This window comes from Dysidea avara, chromosome 6 (genome assembly GCF_963678975.1).
Source record: "Dysidea avara chromosome 6, odDysAvar1.4, whole genome shotgun sequence".
Classification (NCBI taxonomy): Eukaryota; Metazoa; Porifera; class Demospongiae; order Dictyoceratida; family Dysideidae; genus Dysidea; species Dysidea avara.
Genome location: NC_089277.1, coordinates 19394006 through 19419150, shown reverse-complemented (window position 1 = coordinate 19419150; position 25145 = coordinate 19394006). Strand labels below are relative to the sequence as shown.

General features: G+C 38.7%; 1 protein-coding gene across 1 annotated transcript; it reads right to left on the bottom strand.

The window, feature by feature from the left end:
• Positions 1 to 17429: 17429 nt before the first annotated feature.
• Positions 17430 to 20075, bottom strand: LOC136259313 (histidine decarboxylase proenzyme-like). The gene is made up of 3 exons (XM_066052806.1): positions 20036 to 20075; positions 18047 to 18363; positions 17430 to 18002 (listed from the first exon to the last, which is right to left on the bottom strand). Exons 1-3 carry the CDS (start codon positions 20073 to 20075, stop codon positions 17430 to 17432), a joined length of 930 nt encoding a protein of 309 aa, XP_065908878.1.
• Between the last annotated feature and the right edge of the window lie 5070 nt (positions 20076 to 25145).

Below are 25145 nucleotides of genomic sequence, written 5' to 3'. Positions count from 1 at the left end.
GTGACCATTCACAGGTCTACTACTAACTTGTCTACTAATCGTTTGTGCCCAGTTCTTCGTCCAGACAAGTGCCAGTTGCCACTGTAAGCCGTCCAAGTCGCCATGCAAGGGGGGTGGGGTGACACACAGGCACTCACTGTAGGTAGATCTGCGACCGCGGTCAAAGTCTAAGTCAAAGGTCAAGGCCACCAAAATCGTACCAATTCAACGGTCAAGGGTAAAAGCTTCCAACTCACAATCGAAAAGTGCTGAAATATCGTCACTAAGTCACCGGTCAAAGGTCGAAATAGGCTCTTAGTCACAGGTCAAAACGAAATTTCGGCCGGTCAAGACTTTGACCGCGGTCGCAGATCTACCTACAGCGCGTACCTACGTGACACTCCCTTGTTTTCCAACTACCCTGTAACAGTCACCCTGTAGATAGTTCAACTATATGTATGACAGGGTTCAGTGTAACAAGTTACCTTATTAGCTATGTGATAATCATTTCAAGTATATTTTAATTAGACATTGAGTGTGGCCAAGTAATGGCTGTGATTGTAGGTTAATGATAAACTTTTAATAACAAGTGAATGTTATCCTAGTGAAACAGCATAAGGAAAGAAGTGGAGTATGATACTGAACACTTTAAATATAATAATTATGTGCACAGCCACTAGGGACCCATGAGAAGACTAAATTAAAACTGAAAATTACCTGAATTTGATTTGTGGGTAGTCTAACTGTTGTCGTATTTGAAAGAGAAAGCCGTAGAATTATAATTATAGGAGTACCTACCTACATGCATGTGTAAACTGAAATGTTTTTCAAATTGAGTTGTGTGGGTTTAGTGCTGAAATCATAAAAGTGCACATTTAGTCTTTTGGTGCAGTAAAGTTGACATGACACATTGACTGTGTGACTTAAGTGTTTAATGTGTACTACAGCTGTATTACAACTCTCAGTGTAGATAGCATTCTTGTTTCAGTGCTTTCTCATTGCTGTGACCTACATACCAACATTATATGTTTCCTGTGTCTAATGCCTGTACTGTGTTAGGTGTGTGTTTTGTGGTGATGAAGTGGTGATGATACATATTTAATGTGTATAATATTGTATATGCTTCCAGGAGACCACATCAACAGTATGCTATCTAGTCCACCAGTCAACAAGGAATAAGGTACGATATCTGATCACTGTAACAGATGTGTAAGCATTGTATTCTCAGTTTGATTTGCTGTAGCAATTAATGTGTATTTTACTAGTAGATATTTAGTGGAGTTTTGTTTTCCTGGAGATGATGCGGCGATTATGCCAGCATAATTTCGGGCATAATAGGTATGTGTGGGAATCAGGAATTATGCTAGCATTTTGAGGTGGTTATAAAGCTTTAATAGTAGGAAAATCTGCAGATTGCACAATTCCGCTGAAAAAGATCGAGATACTCTAATAGAGCAGTCATAAACTCTAATAGAACAGTCACTGAATATTGTTTACTCTAATAAAACAGTCACATTGAAATGAAATACTCTAATATAGCAACCAGCTAAACAATTCAAGACTATTTGAAGCTTAAACATCAATAAAATGGTCTGATACAGCAATAAACTGGCATTATTAGCCGATTATGGTGGCATAATTTTGGGAATAATGGGCAATTTTTAAAAGCATAATGGGTGATTTTTTGAGCACTGCTCAAAAGCATAATGCTCAATTTTTGGAGCATAATAGCCTCATGCCTACCTGGAGATGAAAAAGGTAAAGTAACGTATGAACTTATTTATGAGCAGTATTATATGCACTGTGTTCACTTGCCATGTCACCATCAGGTCCTATTGATCATCAGTTATCAGTTACTGGAGATGAAGCAGTTAGTGAAGCTAGTGATGTTGATGAACCAGATAATGCTGAAGGTTTGAACACAGTACCTGAACTACACTATAGCAAGTATTGTGTTTACCTGTTCTTTAGCATTTGTAAATGCAGATTCACCACACAGACAAACAGACAGACAGACAGACACATACACACACACACTCATTATACAGAGAGTATTTGTTACTGTTGGTTAACCACTTATCCTCCCCACACATAGCTGTATCACTGACTGATGTACGGGACATAGAGGATCCCCTCAACAAGGTGGAGGCTGGTCTGGTTGGGGGAGATATCCCATTAGTCAGTACATATTAAAGCTAAACTGATTGACCTGGCAGCTCGGGTGAACACATATACTCTGTATTGTCCTACAGGTGGTAGTGTTACAAGTGGTGGTTGTAGCCAATTGAAGCCAAGTATGTATGACACGGCAGCTGGTATGTGTGTATACTTAATAGTGTTGTATGTGTTGTAGTGTGTGGTTTTGAGGCATTCATCAATAGTAAACACATTGTTGGTGAAGTGAAGGAGAAGGAACAAGCACATAAGGAATACAGGGAGGCCATTAGATATGGAGCCTACCTCATGGGATGAAGAAACTCCAGTGTGTGTGTGTGTGTGTGTGTGTGTGTGTGTGTGTGTGTGTGTGTGTGTGTGTGTGTGTGTGTGTGTGTGTGTGTGTGTGTGTGTAGATTGATCGATTCATGTAAATTTGCCTCTAGTGCCTCATGAAAGAGGTATGCTGCACTTGATACTACCAAACAGGTGTTTGTGTATTCGGTATTAGAAAAGATGCAAAACCGTTTGGAGAATCTGGGCCCAGTGCCTCTTGCATGTGAAGCAGGCGTTCTACCATTTGAACTAATTCTCCATCTGCTCAATTGTAGCATGTTAACAGAATAATGATATGATATGTGTATAATAATGTATTGCAATCTCCTATAGACTGATGTGGATAAAGTCAAGGTCCTTAAACAAGGGTAAATAGATACACTCCAAATGTTTATTTGTGCATATCAAGAAGTTTGCAGACATTTGCTATACATTTGTTTATGGCAAAAATGCCAGCTGGAACAGGCACGTCCAATACATTTTAATTGAAAAACCATTGAAAATTAAATTAATTATTGTGTACCGCCTACTTCATGTCTGTTTAGTAACTTTCCGGGTGTAATACGTGTAGAGAAACTTGCTGCAAGTACAATGATACCAGAAGAAGTCCAATTCATGGAAATGATGGTGCATCAAAATGGCCTAAACTGACCTGGTGTAACAAATATCCCCATACATTTTGTATTGGGTATTTTGGGAGCATATAGCAGAATGAAATCAGAGGAAATTTAAGCACATCATTTTAAGGTTGAACTTTTTCTATGGTGAATCAAATGGATATTTGGAAGGGAATGCTCTGAACCTATTTTGATGTAACGTTCACTACATTAGTATTACAATAAAACAAAAGCATTGTGAATTAGTTCTGCAGGTTAGTTTGTGAAAATTACAGTGCTCCCGTGACTAAGCAAATAATGTCCGCTTTTGTAGCAAACGTCTTATATGTGTGTCTACAGTATGTACAATGTATGTTTGTACTGTATGTGTCTTCACATGTTTTGTTCCTTCTAGTGATGTTAGTGTTCACTGTTCAAGTGGCTGTGGAGATGCCAGAACAATTGAGTCACCAACTCATAAGCTAAGAATTAAGGTGTGTATACTGTACCCGCTTGTATGTATGTAACATGGATAGTGAGTGTTCTGTGTAAAAACCTGCAAAAAAAACTTTTGCTGACAAACTTTATACATGGAATGTTTCTTTGGCTAATTTTACGTGCTTCAATTATAACTATGCAGTTTTATGTGCATAATACTGCAGTGTGTTATACACATGCATAATGTGGCTTAGGTTCTCTTTTAGCTAAATATGTATAGAAAACAGCCACCAAAGCAGTGGTTGAGATGTGTGAAGGAGGTGATGGATTAGGGGATGGCTTTCAGCTACTAGTTGGAGTGGCAGAAATTCACATCCTAAGAATGTGGGTGGAGGAGTATGATCAGTCACATCATGTGAGATCATGTGATCCTCCTATCAAGTTTTAACTGCTAGTCATCACTAGGCATGTATTCTGACATTTTATCCTGAATTTGAGGCTGAGTCCATTGTAGATAATGAGACCATCTTCTGTTTTGACTGCTCCAACTCCATGGAGATGTGTACTTTGGGGTTGAAACTGGGTTGGGTCATCTGGGTCAACCAGGTCATATTTTGTCTGAGTCTGACCTGCTTTATAAAATACTAGGGTCTGATCAGGATTGAATTGTGAAATGAGTTGATAATCTTGATGATGTATATATACATATGCATCATAGTATAGACATCCAGCAGCCAAGCTTCTTTAATGCACCACTCCCACTTATAGCAAATGTGCTTGCTATCTATAGGCTTACATGAAGCCACAGCCACTGATCGGTTATTGATTTTAAAAAATTACCTGTATTAGAGTTTCTTTATCATTTACCTAGTGTACCAGTGGAGCGTCCAAAATGTAGGTATTGACGCATGCCTTGACTTTAATACCAATCATCTGGGTCAGTTGGTCATCCAGGTCAGCAGTACTGACTTGATTTCAACCTTGATGGATGTATGTACGTATATGCGTTGTAGAATGTACATCATCTATCACTTTGAAACATGTTGCAATGTCTTTCCTGGGAATTTATCCAGCCTCAGCTTTGTTTACAAGGAATTCATTTTTAGGACTTGTGTGCTATATGCTTAGTCATGTAGCTATGTATTGTATACATTTAGCATGTGTGGTTATTATGTGATAGGGAGAGCTATTGGTGATTGCAAAGAAAGCTCTTTTACTGACACTCCATCATTTACCTCCAAAATGTCTCTTTAATGTGATCATGCATCTTTGGAGCAGGTAAGCAATGCAAAATGAGAGTAACAATATTAGTAGTGATTACATAAATCTCTTTACTTATATATTACTGCCTGACACTTATAATATTATTTACCACACATGAGCTCACTAGCATTCACCTTACTATTGATACTCTTGCACAGCAAACAACAAAAGAGTTTGAGACTCAAGAACAAAAACTAACATCTCAGCTAGCAAAATACAAAGATGGCCTTATTGTGAAAGTTGAGCAGGTTGAAAAGGATTTGAAAAAGAACAACTAAAGATGATCTCACACCACAGAGCGAATGATTTGACAATAGCCAAACAAGAATTATCTGTAACTAAAGAGAAATGTAAAGTTCTCCAAGAGGAAAGCAAGAAGGCTGCCATGAAACTTGCTACTACATCAAACACAATAGCTGATACTAAAGCAGCTTTGAAGACAGTAAGAAGGCAAAGGTTGATTATACCTGTCAAATTGCACAAGATACAAAGAAAACAAATGATGAGCTCACTCAGAAACTCACTAATGTAGAAGAGATCTTTATTCTACAAAGCAACAACTATCCACAACTTATCAGAGCCTTGTAACATCTGAAAGGAAGTATACTACATTAGCTGGCAATATGGATGAGGCACTAGCTAAACTAGAGACCAAATTATTCCAGGCAAAAATTACTGATATCAAAATTGCTACTCAGAAGAGGAACATGGAACTAGAAACTAATATGTAGGAAAAGCTAGAAGTTAATGCATAATGATTGGCTCACCATCCTAAACACTAATGCATCAAAACTATTATCAGGTGATCAAGTTGTTCCAGTCATTGTGAAGGTGTCAAAATTTACCGAGAAGAGAGATAAAGGGGTTAAATGGTTCAGTGATTCATTTTACACTGACCACAAGGGATACAAAATGTGTCTGAAAGTTTATGCTAATCGTGGTTGGACTGGTACATACCTGTACATGGAGCTGTTCCTCATGAGGGATCCATACGATGATGTATTACGGTGGCCGCTGAAAGGACTTTGTGACGTGAAGTTACTTAACCAACATACTAACTGCTATAATCATTTTTTATGGCATGGAAAATATAACAGTGAGGGTTACAAGAGGGTCACTGATGGGGAGAGATGTAGTCATCCCATGTGGTCCAGTGCTATCCAGTACACAGAGCTCTCATCAAACTCAGCCGGGGAGAACCATTTGTACCTCTTCTCTGATAGTATTTTCATTCAAATAGGCTTTAAGTAAATCATTGTAGTGCCTGCATAACAAGACAATCCTTTAAACTTTCACTATAAAAATGTACATACACTGACTGTAGCTACAGTAATTTCGATGTTGTATTTGCTATTTGTTTGTGCAAACAATATTCATTTGATTTTCATGTTTTTGCATCTAACCACATAATAATGTTCATTTTCCATCCTTGTATATAACTCCTTGTGCACAGTATGCTGTTTGTTCTATGCATATTTTGTACTCTTTTTTGTGTGTATGTATAAATGCCATACAAGTGCATTACTGCTTGGTTAGCTGCTGATACTATTAAGAGTTTGATGTGACAATAACATACTGTAATATCAAGACTCACATAAGGCCTAGTCACTCAGCCAAGAAACTATGGAGCACACGCCCACAATTAAAAGACATGTGGCCACTGAGTTTAGGGATGGTTTTTCAATATTAGTCCTGGATTATGCAAATCTCTCAATAGATTTGCATCATGTTATGATTTAGTTGTCATCATCACAGTTTTCTTGCAACCCCTCTAAAATGAATAAAGTGTATTTAGACATTATGTACCACTCTGCGTGGGCAGTTCAAAGGCACCGCCAGTGCCATAATTTGTATATTGCACTGCTGCAGACCGCAGCGAGTGCATTATAACTTATAACGCACTGGTTGCGGTTTTGTAGACCACAACGAGTGCATTATAAGTTATAATGCACCGACCGCAGTGTAATATACAGATATTGCACTGGCTGCGGTTTGTGCAGCATAGCACAAGTGCCGGTGGCGAAGACCACTACGACACCTCACCTAATAGGTGGAAAGACACTTCACAGATCACTCGAATTCTTTTATAGCCTGACATGTAAAGGTCGATTGTGGGCCATAACGTCACCAACACGTATAATGTTTACAAGCAGCCAATGGCGATCGAAAAAGCCAACGCGGGTGGCCACAACTCTAGTCTACACATATATAAACGTACTTATACACCTTACTAGTCTGGTGCCATCTTAGCCCAGATTAAACTGTAGTCCACTTCGACAATGACTCAATAAAACAAATACATTCTAAATAATACTAACCTTTACGTTCGATTGTGGGAACCAGTTTTGTCATGCCACCAGATTCGAGTTTAGCCAGTGTCAATAGTAAGAATTAGACTAGTATCGTTTAGTAGTTAGGTTTTGTTTACTTAAATCGTCTATTTAGCTGCTTTTTTTCGCTCGAGAGAATCACTATGGTGATTAGTCTGGTGCTTAGTCTATATGGTACACTGGCATGCTGAGCACTACATGATGAGAGTCGAACAGCGAATGCAGGTTAGTGATATAACCCATAGCGTACTAGCTTTCAATATCTCAGGTGGCTGCAGTACTACAGGGGGAACGTCATCGCAACGTCTGGCTTGGTTACCCACAATCGATGTTAGAAACCTGGCCTTTATAAGTGTTACAGCTGTCTTGTGAGACTCTTCCCACCTATTAGGTGAGTGGTACATAACAGTTATACAACGTGCACTCGTGCTCTGCCTGTATAAACGCACTTGCCTTCGGGCCTGACGGCCCTCAGGCTCGTGCGTTTATATCAGGCAGAGCACTCGTGGCCGTTGTATAACTATATAATATTTTACTTTATTTCTCTACCTTGCCATCACGTTATACTATCAACATACCTGTGTTTGTACAGTTCATCAAGTACTGATATTATCTAATTCCAGTTTGCCCCTATGCAAATTTAATTTTATTCAATCAAACCTGCCTCTAACCCAGACAAAATAACTTTCAAATACACAATGTGGACACAAACCCTAACAACTTATAAACAAGTTGTCAAGAATGTAAGTTTTCTAGGGAAAGCATTTCAAGCATAAATCTTGTAGACTCTTAGTGTCACACACCACATGGTGTATTACAATTGTTTTAACCTTTGTGACTTATCACTACAAAGAATTTAGAATATGTGGAGTAAATGAAAACTTCTGTTAGTTTTCAAACAAGCTGAACAGCTGAACCACCCCATTGACAAGCTAGCAGTCACTCATTGTGGTTGTCATTGTGTGTGTTAATTAATACACACATATAATGTAATAAACACAACAGTAACTGTTTCAGATATTAGCTAACTTCAGCAGGATAATGAAATAACCTAGAAATTCATCCGAGGTAATAGAATATTCTTTAGTGTGTAGACTGACCTGAAATTTATGACACGCTTGATGTCACTGTAGTCTGTGTAGACTGAACTACAAATACAAAATGTATGCAATAATACAATTCCTCAGTACGTCAACTGACCTGAAATTCATGACTCTTTGATCTGAGTTCCTGTATATATGGTCCCAAGTTACGCATGACCACATCAAACTGCTAGTGGGTATATTAAAGCACTACGACTAGACAGCCTGCAATAACTGACAAGTGGGAATTGAAAACAATACACCTAAAATCTGGCTACTGGAAAATTTTACTATAAGCACAACATGTAAACTGAGCAGGATATTAGTTTGGTCCCATCATAACAGTACATCTGATCCTGGAAATTCAGGAAACATATCAGATAATAAACAACTGATCATGAGATTTAGGCCTGCGTTAAATATGCCACACAACAAAAAGCACAATATGCTTTGATAGTATATTAGGTGGATATTTTAAACTATGAAGCTTAATCCATGAAAAAAATCAATACTCCCTAAGGAGCAGTCATTGGAAACGCTGTAAATACTGAGTTCCTTAGATAGATACTCTGTAGTAGAACAGTCATAGTTTATAGTGAAATATTCTAATAGAGCATTCACTGATTAAAATGTTCCAAGATAATTATAAGAAATGTTGCTATCCTAGGAGTATAGCTGAAGAGCATTTACGTGAAAATTTTGGATAAAAATTCCTGAAAGCGTTTTGGGAAAAAAATTGAACTCATTTGACTCAGGATTCCTTAGTGCATAGACTAACCTTGGAAATTCATTACAACTATTACAGTTTACATACACTGAAAATTTGAGGACTACAAAAGAACATTAATATGGTAGCTAATACAATTCCTCTGTATGTAAACTGACCAGCACTCTTTTATCTTCCGTTGGTTCCAAGTTACATACCATGACCACATCCATCTACTAACAGGTAATCCGCTATGACCAGATGGCCTGCAAAAACTGACAAGTGGGCATTAAATACAATACATATAACATCTACATAGCTATTGAAAAATATTACTATAATGTACACTGACCTGGGTATTAGTTTGGTCTCATCATAACAGTATGTCTCATCCTGGAAGTTTAGGAAACATCTGATCATACAAATGAGATAATGTAAGTATGTAGAGTGACATGGAAATTCATGACACCCTTGATGTCACTACATTCCAGATACATTTGACAATTGAGAACTAACAGAACACATAAGATAATGCAATTCCTCTGTATCAACTGACTTGAAATTCATATCACTTTTAATTCAAATAATTTTGTGACTTGATTTTCAAAAAGGTACCTTTTTCGCACATTTCAATATCTCGAAAAATGAGAGATTGAAATCTTTCGAAAAGAATTTGCTACCCTAGCCTATTTATTGCAGATATAAGTACGTATATAAAAGCACAATCTATTATACTGCAAGTAGGTTCGATGCAGCACATTAGAAGATACAATGGAAAATATCGGATCATGTACATGTTTCATGAAAGGAATAACATGGAATCACTTACAGATAGCCCATTTGTTTCCAATGGCAGTCCTTTTTAATTATGCATGAAGACAAAGTAATAGCCAACCGTAGTAGACACAGGGTGGCATCTGCATTAAACTCTCTGTAACAACGGTCTAGTCTCAAGAATAAATGATACAATCACAAAGAATTTGAGGCACTTATTGATAATTAATTGTATTACTGCTACTGCTGCATGGTGTATCAGGAGTGCTCATCAACAGCTGTCTATCAGCTACTACATTATTGTTGCTTGACTGCTCTGGACACATGAAGATTCTGGCGTGCTTATAATTGGCTGACTTCTGCCAGAGTGAGTTGATGATGGAAATTTTGAAGTATTCACAGCCAGCTGACTATACTGTCAAAAGATACTACATTGTCACTAGTTGTCCAACAAGGCTGAAACAGCAGGCTGGCAGGCAACATCGCTGTACTACTAGACGATTTCGAGTCATCAATCACCGGGTTGAATCTCTTCCTCAAAAAGACCTATCACTTATTTTAACTTGTAACTGTAATGTTCTTTAATGTATGTTGTAATACCTTCACCGTTATCTGCTCCTTCATCAGTGCATTTATGTTCACTAGTATTAACATCATACCCTGCTGTAATTTATGTCTGTGAATAGTGCAAATATTTTAGTGGGCTCCTTACTGCATTCCAATTCATTCATTTTTATTAATTAGCAAAGTAGTAAAATGCTACCCTTTAAAAGAAGGATAGTTCCAATAGTGGCACAAGTATTTCATCACCATCCACAGGAAGTATACTGGTAGACAAAAAGGAAAGTGAACTTTGCAAAAAAATTCACACAAAATACCTTTGGTTGTAAAAGATTGATGGTAGACCATGTAGCACACAGTTTACTGTAGACCACTTCATATAAATGTGAGTTCAGGCATTTCTACTGACATACAATGAGCTAGACATGGTCATCCTAGCTATAACGACAACACTGAACATGATTATAAGAATACAGTTGACAGTGGAGACAAGCCTAAAAATGACTTTGAGAGCTACACGCACTACTGTCCTTCAGTTTGCACAGTATCCTTTGAGTTTCTCCATGGAATTAGATCCAAAAAGAGACTCCAGTCGCTCAGGTCCCGGAAAAAGGAATGGCACCTGGCAACACCAAGAGTCTGCCATTTGGTGTCAATAATGCTGGCGTCAAGTTTCTGTAGAACTATGCAAAGCAACATGCCATTCTGTTGTCTAGCTACATACCTCTGAAACTACCTACTAGTCAACTGAAAGAAGTTATTCTCACAATATCCCTTCAAGAAGAGTTGGCATGTATTCATGATACATGTACAGGTATAGAATTTTAACTTTTAAACAATTGGTATGGCAGGATGCTGATGAAATAGCAGTGTGAAGGACAAGAAGAACTGAGAGGTTCAATTTCAGCATGTGCACTGGTCTTTGTTCACTTACAGTTTAGAATACTGAATGTTCTATTAGAGTATGGTTGACTGTTCTGTTAGAGTACTTCGATTTTTAGCAGAATTTTAGTGGTTTTACTGCTGAAATCTAGTTCCTACTACCTACTGTTGATTCCTGGAAGATATTAGCTCTTCCCTTCTTGTTCTTTCTATCTTTCATTGCCCATAAGTGCTCAAGATGCAATTACACCTGTACTGTAGCTTCCACTAACTCTATAGTTGGGTGTTTCTGCATTCCATGCATTCCCCCTAAATCTGCCCTTGGGCTGTCTAGTTTCAGTGATTTTTAAAAAAATTCTTATTTGGCTGCTTGTAAGTGTTTTCTTGTTTCTTAAAGTATTTGATGTTAGATGGACTAATATTATTTCGTAAAGGTAATTTTTGTCATACATGATTCTAGGATGATTTTATAGGTGGAATTTTAGGCGGTACACAACATACTGTTTGATAGAGACGATCCAGTACTAGAAATTGTCTGCACTAGTTATATAATCCACCAAATAGCTATATGATAATTTGATGGCGCATACATAATTGATTAAATATTATTGTGAATTCTTTATGGGACTCCAAGAACAGCAAGTATAGTTTCTTAAATGCAATCCATCAGTGTAGCTATAGCAAAATTATATTCTGGGTTTTAACTAGGCATGAGCTTATTTTGCTTCCAGCAATTCTTTTTATCTGTCCTAAATTCCTGAGCATTATCCAGGGCTACTGACAGGGGAAGGGAGGAGTAGGACATTTTGACGGGCCTCATACAGTAGTAGTTAGGCCACTACAATGAGATAACTTGTTTCTTATCAGTTTCTCATAGAACCACACATGTGGGTGGGAGGGTTATCTCATTATTTTTTAAGTCATATAAATTGCAGAAGTTAACTAGCTATAGCTACATTCGAGAATCTACGACAAAACCAATGATAATGATCTACCCTTTTATTTTAGAATTTTAGGTGTTTGGAATGCAGTTCAGAACTCAAATAAACTTCAGCCTCTTCAGCACAGCAATAACAAGGCTTGCCAAAGAGTCCTTTAAGAGAATTCCACAGTAGTTAGTACCTTCACTATGTAGTCTTGGGGTCATGTACCACACCCTTCACAGAATGGAACATCTTCAGCAGCAGCAAGCGCAAGCAGCAGCTGCCAATGCCGTGTTAGCTAGCATCTGTAGGCTGATCAGTCTATTATGGGAGGGGCTGCTGCAGGCTTGTGACAAAACAAAACACTAGAGCTACTATGACTCTTAGAGATGATAACCCACTCGTAGGCAGGTAACGGTACTAATGCTAATATTCTCATATAGCATTCACTGATATTGCCTCAGTGGTTGTTGATGTTCTAGAAAGCATTAGAACCAACACAGAAGTGAAAAACTCACGAGTACAGGGGCGTAGGCAGGGGGGGTTCGGATGGTTCGGACGAACTCCCCTTTCAGAGGCAGTAAATTAAAAATCACACCAAATCTTATAGCTCTGGAGCTCTCCGGTAGCTACTTGCCCACTGGCGCTCCTCTGTACTACTCCTGAGGGTCACATCACATTAATACTGAACCACCGAAAAGTAGATCTATTGAATCACGTGATCAATTGCGCACGTGATGCATGGTTGAAATGGCGCGAGTGAAATGGCGAGGGACTGTTCAATGGTCGGTTGAGACATATTACAAGACAGCGGCTGATAAATTTGAGTGGTCATGTTATACATGTGTCAGGTTAGCACAAACTGTGAATTGTTGATGTATATTTACTTGAATGGTTTGTTTATTTGTTACATGTTGTGGGCACGTGATGTCTCGAACATATTGGAGTACAAGCCAAGTCTGAAGTTGCTGACCATCAACAGGAGGACCGGCCGAGAATAATGTATCTGGAAAGAAGTATTGCCAACTAAGGGACTCGAGTGTGAGGGCTTCCGTGTGCTAGGAAATTGAAGTTGGCTGTCAGTATGCTGTCTGGAAGTGAAGATTAGTTAGTTTTACAACAGCTAGGTTTCAGTATAGTTTCTATAAGCTGCATAAACAGCAGTGTGTAGGTTTTAGCTAGTTAGATGCATAAACAGCACCTTTTAATGTTACTGCCTAAGGTAGTGTCTGCAACGCGAAAAATCGATATCCTCCAATCAACTATCTAACTATTGTCATGTGTTAGGCTAAGTTTAACTTGAATAACACCAGCGTGGCAGCCAAGTTTGTCACTTTCTTCTGGTAGATAACGATACAAATGTCTTAAAATCACGTGAGTTTTCGTTCCAGCAGTTCGTAGGGTTCTTCGTATGCCACGATATTCACTCTCAACATTGTTCAAGTAGTCTATCATCAACTCAAAGTATTGATGGTTTGATTTTATTGGTCAGTTTCCGGTGGCAGCACGATCTGTGCAGCTTTTTGGCGACAGACAAAATGTTTCTTGCTCTGGAGCACAGGACAAGCAGAGCAGCAACTGCGCCGTGGGTCAGCAATGACCAGTACTAGGTAAAGTACCTGCATGCGGAGTATGGTTATAATTGAAGCTTGTTAGCAGGGCCGTAGCCAGACTTTTATCTGGGTAGGTTCTTTTAGAAGAAAAGTGGACCTTTTTATATGACATGTTTCAGATTAGGCCACTCCAAATAAATTCTCTGTTTCCCGTCCACCGCCCGCATCTAGTTACTGTCAGCTCTAACTATTCCATTATTCCGTATTCTTCCATTATTTTCCGGTTATTGTTGCATACCTCATGTCAGCTCATGCAGTGCTATCAAGTCAGCGCAAACTTCACATTTGTGCTATTTTTGCAACTTAAAAAGGAAGGAACAAGCGTAAGCATGCTTTTATGCAATTTTTTTATGGTTGTGCCAGGCAAATAATGGTTTGAAAAGCTGTCAATCTTATAATGAAATAATGGAAATGGACCGCTTGCCCGCATGCAAATATGCTTGAGTCCAGGACGGGAAGCAGAGAATTTATTTGGAGTGGCCTTATATTATGGTGTGCGCACCCAGCATGCTGAAACTATGGGGTCTAGGGGCATGCCCCCCAAGAAATTTTTTGAAAATAGGTACTAAGAGGTTGAATTTAGTGGCATTTCAGTCAATAAATAACAATTTTTTAGGTAAGCTGAAGACCAGATGATATCTGGAAAAATATCTCTATACTGCTACTGTAATTATACCATCTGCACATGCATGTATCTAAATATAATATATTGGAATGTCACAGTGAATAAGAATGGGAAAGATTGAGCACTCTGCCATGATCAACAGGGGCAGTGGAGCAGAACAAAGGGTGTCTTAAACAATGAAATTTACACATTGCATGGAGTTGAAGTATGGGTGCTATTCGTGGGCTCTGTATGGAGAGGCTTGTCTTATATTTTAATGAAAGCTCGGTTTAGACAATCTACATGTAAATTAAGTAGCTTTTAAAAGAAAATGTAATCGTGATTGTTCTATTAGAGTGATTGTTCTATTAGAGTGGTTGACTGCTCTATTAGAGTATCTCGATCTTGCATTGCATTTAATACAAGCACTGAATAAGTTACTTGGAGCACTTAATTTAGCTTCTTATTAGTGCTATCTAGTAAACTGTAGCTAATGGACTTTTGCTCCTGAAAATTTGGACTTGTAGCTATACTAAAATTGTGGATCTTTTTGGTTAAATTATGGACCTTTATGCTAAAATTGTGGACCTTTTTACTGAAATTGTGGACCTTTTTTCCAAGAGGGCGGTTCTTCAGAACCCCCCGAACCCCCCCTGGCTACGGGCCTGGTTAGCCATCTGGCTGAGCCATCTATATGCTGAAATTCGGCCAAAATGACACGATTTTTCAAACAAATACCAGAATGGTTGATACATCAGTGAGACAGTCTCCAACAGCAAGGATACGAAGCTTATAAACACCTAACAATACATCTATCTCGCCCAGTAAACGCATAGAGCAATCCAATGCATGAAATAGGCACTCACGTGATCGAAATTCAAATCGCTAAAATACCCATGAAATCACTTTCATTTCTAAATAGGAACCATGCAGTGTGTTCCTTTTGTAAATATTTGTGTTAATTGTTCACTCAGGCGTGGTCTGGGCCAGTGCGGGTGTGTTTTATGCTGTGATGGCATCATAGGGAGAGTCTCAGACTGCTGGGCTAATTGAGATGTTGAACCTAATGCACACAAACTGATTGTTACTTGATTCCAAGTGATTTAAATGTCATTGGAATAGATTATGATTGTATTTTCCGAGATTTGAATTTCGATCACGTGAGTGCCTATTTCATGCATTGGATTGCTCTTTGCGTTTACTGGGCGAGATAGCCGTATTGTTAGGTGTTTATAAGCTTCGTATCCTTGCTGTTGGAGACTGTCTCACTGATGTATCAACCATTCTGGTATTTGTTTGCAAAAATCGCGTCATTTTGGCCGAATTTCAGCATATAGATGGCTCAGCCAGATGGCTAACAAGCTTCAATTATAACCATACTCCGCATGCAGGTATTTTACCTTGTACTGGTCATTGCTGACCCACGGCGCAGTTGCTGCTCTTCTCTTCCTGTGCTCCAGAGCAAGAAACATTTTGTCTGTCGCCAAAAAGCTGCACAGATCATGCTGCCACCAGAAACTGACCAATAAAATCAAACAATCAATACTTTGAGTTGATGATAGACTACTTGAACAATGTTGAGAGTGAATATCGTGGCATACGAAGAGCCCTACGAACTGCTGGAACGAAAACTCACGTGATTTTAAGACATTTGTATCGTTTTCTACCAGAAGAAAGTGACAAACTTGGCTGCCACGCTGGTGTTATTCAGGTTAAACTTAGCCTAACACATGACAATAGTTAGGTAGTTGATTGGAGGATATCGATTTTTCGCGTTGCGGACCCTACCTAAGGGCACATTTTGTGTGTGCATCATTTTCGTCCAAACATGGTCTAGGGGAAGCACCCAGGCATTCCACTTCAAATCCGAACCCCCTCCAAAACAGTCCTGGCTACGCCCCTGGAGTAGTGTCTGAATCTGCAACAATGAGTGTACATACGCACAAGAAAATTTTGATGCGGGCGGTTGATGAGAAACAAGTTATCTCATTGTAGTGGCCTTTAATAGCTACATTATCCACGCATACATATAAAACGAACGTACAAAAGTGTAAATCTTCCTTGGAGACTTGAAGACACAGGAAGCCTCAGTAAGAGTTACCATGTATACATTAGCCAGCAAGCTCAATAGTCAATAAGATTCATAGCAATGAGTGTACTTTTCAGTGGCAGCAAACCATTAGGATATTCGTATATTATAAGGCACTTGTGTATAGACACTGACTTTAACATAAGTTCGAGATACTCTCACCCTAGTACAGCAGTCTCTGGCATAACAGAAAGCTTGCTATAAAATTCGAGATACCCTAATAGAGCAGTCACCCTAATTCAACAGTCAAAAAACCATTCTTGATAATCTGTTGAAATCACTCTCATAATCAATCTTACTTTTCAACTGGGGGGTGCATGCCTGAAGACTTAGCCAATTGATCATGACCCTTTATTTTATTTATTTATTAAGGCTTGCTGAAGGTCTGGTCCTACAGCCTGTTTAGAGTTGCTAGGTTAGTATCAGATGCTGGGTTGGTATGCTTTGCATGTTAAAACTGTTACTTAACTAGCCAGCTATAAGCTTATCAGTCAGTAGTTTGTTTTTAGTTGTAGTCTAGTAGCTAGTTAGCTAAGCTTGTTCTTGTGTTAATTGTCCTTATTGAAAATTATGGGCTATATTAGCCCCACATTCTAAATCTGTCCTGGGGCCCCTAAATTCTCTTGGTGACCCTGGTATCATATAATACAATGTCTTAAGCTCACAAGAATGTGAGACCATTAGAGTACTAATTTTCATAGTGACTGCTCTATTAGACTATATTATCGGTATTGTCTTTTCTAAGAAGCTGCAATCGCTGATTGTGTGACAGTTTTATTATAGAGTATCTTGATTTTATCATGCAAAATGTACCAAGTTGCTGTTCCTCAGCGTCCACCTTTCAAAGAACCCAAATATTTTGCCAGCTTATTGCTTTCATCATCCCAATTTTCTAAATATTTTGCTGGCAAAATTGGCTCATCCCTATAGTTATAACTCTAGTACACATGTACTGGTATGGCATGTACATAATATTATAAAGAGTCATGTGATAATTTCTCAAAATGTGTTGTGTACAGTGTAATAATAGCAAAAATGAACACTAAATATCAACAACTCAATTCCAAATGTTAATACTAATTGTTTCAAAGATCTTACATTACAGAGTCTTGATTACACTTGGGGGGGGGGGCATAGCTTCTTCCCAGCTGGCAAGGTTCATACTAGCCAACGTTTTAGCGTCTTTGTTTGGATACACACCCTTGGCAAGCAACACATACGGAGCACAGGTTAGAGCACACCCAACACTGCCTGGTGGAATATATTGACATTTATAGCCAGCAAATATTTCTTTGTAAGGTGAACACATGTTTCTCCTAGCTAAGTCTTGACAATAAATCACGTTCTTTAGTTTACTTTCTAATTCGTCTCGGACTTCTCTTTCAGATATATTTACATTCATGGAATTACTGTCAGCAAGAAACCCAGCATCTTCAACAATTGAGCAAGCGTCTGTGTCACGATTTTCTGCTATTACAAATGAAAGAAAGCTCCAAAGCCAGCCAGAAGTTGGTTTGTTGGTATTAGGATCCAATGAATATGCTTCCTTTATTGCACAAGGAACATGTGCTCCTGCCATTAATGGAAACCGACGATGTGAAACAGTGCCAAACAGGGATTGAGAAGCTCTAAGGAGTGGCTCAATATTATACACCGGCAATTTAGGTGGTGTCTGTGGGTTTGGTTTAAACATATCGTGTGGATCTTCATGAACACGAAACACAGTTCACTTCTGAGATCATCAGGAGGAGCTAAGTCATAACCCCATATCAATCCAAGGGGTCCTGAGAAAGAAGAGACATTGATCATGTTAATTTGCCCAATGTATGTGCCATTTACTTCAGCGGTATTAAATGCAGCAATTTTTAGCAGTTTTTCATGGTCTTCTAAGTGTTCCTCCATACTTTTACAGCCAATTTCAAGCTTTGTTGTAGTAATGTAACATCCTTGAGTATCAGTGTTTTGGTATCCATAGCAATATTCAGCTGATGGAGACTTTGCTTTTTCAGCAATGTTGGCTGGCTCGAAGTATTCTAAATCAAATTAAAACAACACAATACGGTGGTAAAGTGGTACAGGTAGGTGATTATTTAGCTAACTTATTTAGTCAATCACAACAACAACCGAGAGCAACTAAGCATAAAGTTGCACACATGTTTAATTCAGTATGTACCAGGGGTGGATCAAGGACCTGGCAAGGGGAGGGGCACAAACAGGTAAGTTGTAGGTGGTTAGGGAGAGCCAGATCCTCTTGTTAGTTGCTGCATTATTGAAGCAGCAAATAATGTACCTATTAGTAGTATCTCATTGTTGATTTTTACCATTTTGGCTTTTGCAGATGGCCGTGAGGTCTTTAAACTGTTTTAAAGGCTCCGAATGTCTTAAACAACAGCAACCCGATAATCAATTTTAGAGGCGCTTAGTACACATGAAGGTGCTGGGTGACAATTTCATAGACTTTGGTTCGCTTTAGTTTCAGGTGAATTTATAATAAATGCTAGTAAAATGTGCATATTTTCATGAGTTTTATAAGCTGATCTTGGCCTGGCAGAAAATTTTAGTATTTTAATCAGAAGTATGGCTCCTTCACAAGGTGGTGTGTGTGTGTGTGTTGGGGGGGGGGGGGGGGGGGGATTTCCCATATTGGATCCGCCATTGTGTACATACTACCATATTGAATAGACATAGCTAACTGTGTACAGGATGTGTACACACAAACAAACACTACATACATATTTTAAATGTACTATGGCCTGTCTAGTAGAGCGGCATTGTGTAAAGAAGTACGTAATTTTTGATACAATTGTAAAACTTTGCAAATTGCTCTCATTATGACATTTATTTTTTGATTTAGTGCCATCACAGATTTGACCTTTGGTGACCTTTATAGCCATCTTTGCATTGAAAATTCATTCTTTTAGCATGTTTCTTTCTGAGGCATTATTTTACATGGTTAATACAATTAATGGTCTTGCTTAAAGTAACAACTTGGTGTGTATTTGAAGTAAAAAGGTGATTTTGTTTTAACCCTTAAAACCGCAAAGAACTTTTGGAAAATCCGTGTTTACACAGTATGGCAATGGCGGATCCAGGATGGGGCATTTGGGGCAAATGCCCCCCCCTCTCCACCTTGTGGAGGAGCCAGCCATGCTTCTGATTAAAACAGCTAGTAAATTTTATGTCAGGCCAACCGAGATCAGTTTAAAACTTATGAAAATATGCACAGTTTACTAGCATTTATTACAAATTCACCTGAGACCAAAGCGAAACGAAGTCAAACTAACTGTAAAATAGTCACTCAGCACCTTCGTGCGTACTAAGCGCCTCTAAAATAATTATCGTGTTGCTGTTATTTAAGACATTCAGAGCCTTTTAAACAGTTTTAAGACTTCACAACCATCTGAAAAGGCCAAAATGGCAAATATCAACAGTGAGACACCACTAAGAGGTGATTATTTGCTGCTTTAAAAAAGCAGCACTGAACTATAGAGAATATGGTTCTCCCCATGCATGCAACCACCTACAACTTACCCTATTTGTGCCCCTCCCCTAGCCAGCTCCTGGATCCGCCCCTGTATGGGCATACATGGCGACACTAGGTGGGGTAACTTAGTTCGTATAGCCTACAACTATACATTGATTAAAAGCCTGTTGACTGGGCTACTTGGAGAACATTAAATGAACACTAACTACAGAGCGGCTTACTTGTTATGAAGTGATGAATAACAATGAGTTGTTTCTCCATGTTTCAGAATTCTAACCACATGTTTAATTTCAATTGTGGATTTACTCACACATGGCCTGATAGAAAATTTAATGGGAATTGAACAAAACTTGTTGCAAGGTGATAGGAGTAACCACCATCAAGTTATGGATCATTTTATAAAGGTATGTAAAGGGTTTGCGTGTTTGCTTAGCAAAAAGTTACTTACACAACTAGTTTTGGCCTTACTGTTTAGCGCTAGGGTAAAACCGTAGGTATAATTTTAATCCTCACGAGTAGAATGATGTAAATTGCATATCTTGAGTCAGTCAAGGGGTGTACAGCTAGCTAGACCAATAATTTGTTAAGTAAATAGCTAGATTGTAAAGAGGTGTGGTCTCTGTACTCTATCATTATTAGTCAACCTGGGGGTGTGGTTGCAAACCTATCGCAAACTTGCATGGTGTCAGACCATAGATTATATTCATAAAGGCAGCATTTTTGGCAGCGCGCGTCACTTTTGATGTGATCCCTACTTAAACAGTACTACCATACTTTTTGATAGGGAAATCCTTGAAGAGTAAGTGGCTCAGGTTTGGCTTTGCTGTGCTGTTGTATCGCTCTGTAATTACATTATGAGTTTTGTGTTGGTGAAAACCACTCAACTATTTGCAATAACTTAGTATCTAGGAGGACTAGTAGAAATATACAAGAAATGCTTTCTAACATTTCCAGTAAAGAAACCATGAAAATTCCCTGAGGAAGTTTTGTACGCTGTTAAAACATGGTTTCAAATTGAAGGTGTTGACTTAAGTGAAGGAATAGCTCGTCTATAGTAAGGTAGGCAGAGGCTTTAACTGAGGGAGAACAGTTACTCAAGTTGCGTCTTAAAAAAGTTGAAACTATTGTACGGTCTGTGAAATATCTCTGATTCTCTACACAATACCAGACTAACTTACCTTTAAAACTCCTGCATAGCTACACCACTGTCTAGGCAATGCCAAGTCTCACATCTCAGGGTTTACCCCACGTCTCAATGAATGGGACGAGTGATGGTGACAGTCGACGGAAAACTGAAATGCATCATTCAAAACCACACGAGACTAGGGACTCACAATCACTTTTCAGTTTAACTTTGTTCACAAAGGACCGTTTATTTAGGCAGGCTATATAGAGCTGATAGTCACACGCATTAAAAAAAAACTTAGACAAAACCTAAAAAAGGGACAACAATTAAAAAATAAAAAAAATAGTTGTCTCAGCTGGGGCTCGAATCCGGGCATTCATACTCATAATCAATGCTCATAACCACTATACCACCAGTGCTGCAGCCATTTAGTTTCTACCTTATAAATTTCCAACTGAAGTGACTTCTATATATAACAAGAGTGAAGAAGAAACCAAAACTGAACCCTACCCTAACCCTACCGAACTACGTTTCGTGTACCCTAAAGTTGAATGCTCAGGGAAATCTACTAGACGTGTGCCCTAAAGTCGAATGCTCGATGCATATTGGATGTGTACCAACCCTAGATTGCCTAGATACAACCATAGATATCTATCATACAACTGGTGTGTTTGATAGTCCAGTAAATGATGGACTTGTGCTGGTAAAGTAGCCATTCGTGCTTGTTACCCAGTACTGGCACAATACGTCTTAGGCAACCCAAGTGGTTGTCTGGTTTCTGGTCATAGTCACATTCAATTAAGTATGCAGGAGGGCGGATTTGGCCATTATGTCATTATTACTAATAAAACAGATAAACCAGAGAATAAATACTCCACGGCACAATCATTCGATCAGTGCTGTGATTGTAAACACTACAATTCACCATAGCCATGGTAAAACCTGCAAAAGTAGTAAGGCCACTCCACATGAGACTGTAGTTTTCCGTCCTCCGCCCGCATCACGTCTGGGCACCCACATTACATGTCATTGTTGTCATTATTTTCTAAAACCACTTCCTGTGCTGCTTTCTGCCAGAAACTTCTTGAGAGTTTTATTTTGCACTGCTAAAAAGCACAATGAAACCTAAAATTGGAGAGTTTGGTGGTTGCTAGCTTGCAAAGAATCCATTTTCACGACCTTGAAATCCTCTCAAGATCGAGATACTCTAATAGAACAGTCACATCTTTTTTTATTGTACTGGGCAGTCAACACAGCTGGTAAATGCCCAGGGGAAAAAACAGCATACAGGCAGAATAAAAAAAAAAACAGCATACTGGCAGAATAAAAAAAAGAAACAGCATACAGGTAGAATCTTTTTTTTTAACAATGAATAATGATAATAAGCCTTCCTCCCGCACCGAATAATGAAAGCATCAGGACGGGAAACTACAGTCTCATTTGGACTGGCCTAAATAAAGAATGCCAGTTCAAAAATTAAACTAGCCAGATACCTTTGAAGGCTATAAAATACCAACAAGCGCTCTAGTAATGTTTTAAAAGTAGAAGCTTATGTCTACCAAACGTTTACAGGGAATTTAACACTTCGTACGAAATACGTATTGAGGTGCGTATTGAGCGCACGCATGCGTATTTGCTATATTTGGCTATTCTCGAAGTGAAATAACCTATGTTACTAGGAATTTGTTGCGTATACAGCAGTCTAAAGCATGTTATGGGTATCCACCACCATTGTAGCACCAGATAAATCGCTTATAAAAACATGCATGCGTGCGTATTCACACTTACGAAATTGCAAGAAGTGTTAAATTCCCTGTACCGTAATTTTCCAGTTCGTTGTCAAAAATAAACTCCACCATAGATAATATATACCTATGACTCCACGCATGCTCATCAGCAACGTTGCATGTGATGTAAATATATTCTAAACATCGTAGCAGATGCTAATAATCAAAAGGTGAATGATTCACTATCTTTTATCAAATGGTTGTGTTGGTTTACTGGTACTTTTATCCGCTAAATATTCACGAAAAGTCAAAAGATTTGAATTTTTACTGCACATGCGCAAATCTTATTTCCGCTTGTGACAAAAAAAAAAAATTTTCGATTGTGGGTGGCGTCTACTTTATCCTCTTCACTTTCACCTTCCTTCTCACGGACTTTTGAGTGCTACTATTGACCTTAAACTGCCTTGCTCAAACCGCGTATTTCGTCGGAGTTCGAAGGTGACGCCGTGGACGGCTGGTACAGCCGTTCGACAGTCTTACTGTCTCCTAAACGCTCACGCTGTTGTACCGTGGCTCTAGTAAATAACGGTACCTGTGAAGGCAAGCCATCTTTTTGGTAGGAACATTCGTGGTTGTTGTTATTGTGCAGGTTTCAACGTCTGGCACCTTTCATTGTCAAGATGACCACACCAGCAGTCAAGCGGGGACGCGAAGAAGATAACACCCCACCAAAAGCACTGAGTATGCCAAGTGATATTTGTAACCATTGTAAAAAGAAGTGTACTACCAAGGGTAAAGGTAGTGGGGCAGCTCAGTGTGATATTTGTTTTTCTTGGGTCCACACAGCTTGTGAGGGTCTAAGTAAGGAGCAGTACAAACTGCTTGCAGAGGTTACTAAAAGTATTCCTAACCTTGTTTACTGCTGCAAGTTGAATGGTTGTGAAACACGTTTTAAGCAGTTGGTCAGAAATACAGATGTATCTACTAATAGTGTTGACAGTATTACAGTTAATCTTCAACAAGGTCATGAGCTAGTCAGCAGAAAATTACAAGAAACAGCTTCCAAGATAGAAGAGTTATCTGCCTGTCTAGTAGCCCTATCATCAAAGGTTGAAGCCCTTGAACATGATCAGTCTAAATCTGACAAAAGTGTTCCTACAACCAAACCCCCTTCACATCCTCCACCTTCCACCGGTGCTGCAGAAGCCATAAATGTCATCAGAGAATATTCAGAAAGGGAACGTCGTAAATGTAATGTTGTTGTATACAATTTATCAGAATCAGATGAAGATAGTGATGCTTTTGCTCATGTCTGTAAAGAGAGTCTCAGGCTTAACATAAAGATAGTTAAGGTACTACGATTAGGTAGATCTGCTAGCAACAAAGCTAGACCTCTCTTAGTAACAGTCACAGATCTAGAAGAGAAGCTGCTAATCCTAAGAAATGCTCATAATCTTCACCGCCACAAAGACTTCAGTAACATTTTTATCTCACCTGATAGAACAAGACAAGAGAGAGATACATTTAGAATGCTCAGAGATGAATTAAAAAGAAGGAAGTTAAGTGGAGAAACTAACTTGGTAATAAGAAATAACAAAATAGTAGTGTTAAGCAAGCCAGTTAATAATAACCCTGGTCCCGTTACTACTGCCCATACATCTGCACCACCAACTCAAATTCAAGCCATGGATCAATCGCCACTCATTACTTTTGCTACCCCACCTCCCTCTAACAATTGTTCCTGACCCTGTTAATAGTACACCTACATCTAATCTACCTTCTAAAAAATTAACATTGATTTCAGTAAACATACAATCCGTAGTTAGTAAAAAGCAAGCTTTGTGGGAATCTATTGATTTGTACCAACCTGATTTCATTACTGGTTGCGAAACATGGCTATCCCAATCAGTTTTTGACAGTGAAGTTCTCCCTGAAAATTATAGAATCTATAGGAAAGATCGAAGTGATGGCTATGGAGGTACTCTAATTGGTATAAAAAGGCAGTACCAATCGGAGCTTATTGACTGTGACAACCACTGTGAAATATGTGCAGTAAAAGTGAAAGCATCTTCAAACTCTAGTGACATAATGATACTTATAAGTGTATACAGACCCCCTAATAGAGATGTATCTAATTACCACTCACTTTGTAATGCTATCTATAGCATTGTGTTAGCCTATCCAAGGGCAGTGATTGTTTGTGCAGGTGACCTAAACTTACCTGATATATGTTGGAGCACCAGCTCCGTTTGTGGATATAGATATCCTCTGGAGATCAATAATATAACATTGGACTTAGTTTCTGATTGTGGGTTTACTCAAATGGTTGAGCTCCCAACTCGAGGATCAAACCTATTGGACATACTTTTTACAAACAGGCCAACCCTAATACATCGATCTGGTCCAGTTCCTGGAATTAGTGACCATGACATCATTCTCACAACATTTCAAATGAAGGCATCCTACCAAGAAAATACA

Bases quoted from the DNA above. Each gene is read 5' to 3' on its own strand.
- LOC136259313 (XM_066052806.1), bottom strand. From the start codon at position 20,075: ATGGAGAAACAACTCATTGTTATTCATCACTTCATAACAA. The intron at 18,364-20,035 runs GTAAGCCGCTCT...AATTTGATTTAG, and splicing joins TATTCATCACTTCATAACAA to AATACTTCGAGCCAGCCAAC. The intron at 18,003-18,046 runs GTGTTCATGAAG...CCAAACCCACAG, and splicing joins TCAGAAGTGAACTGTGTTTC to ACACCACCTAAATTGCCGGT.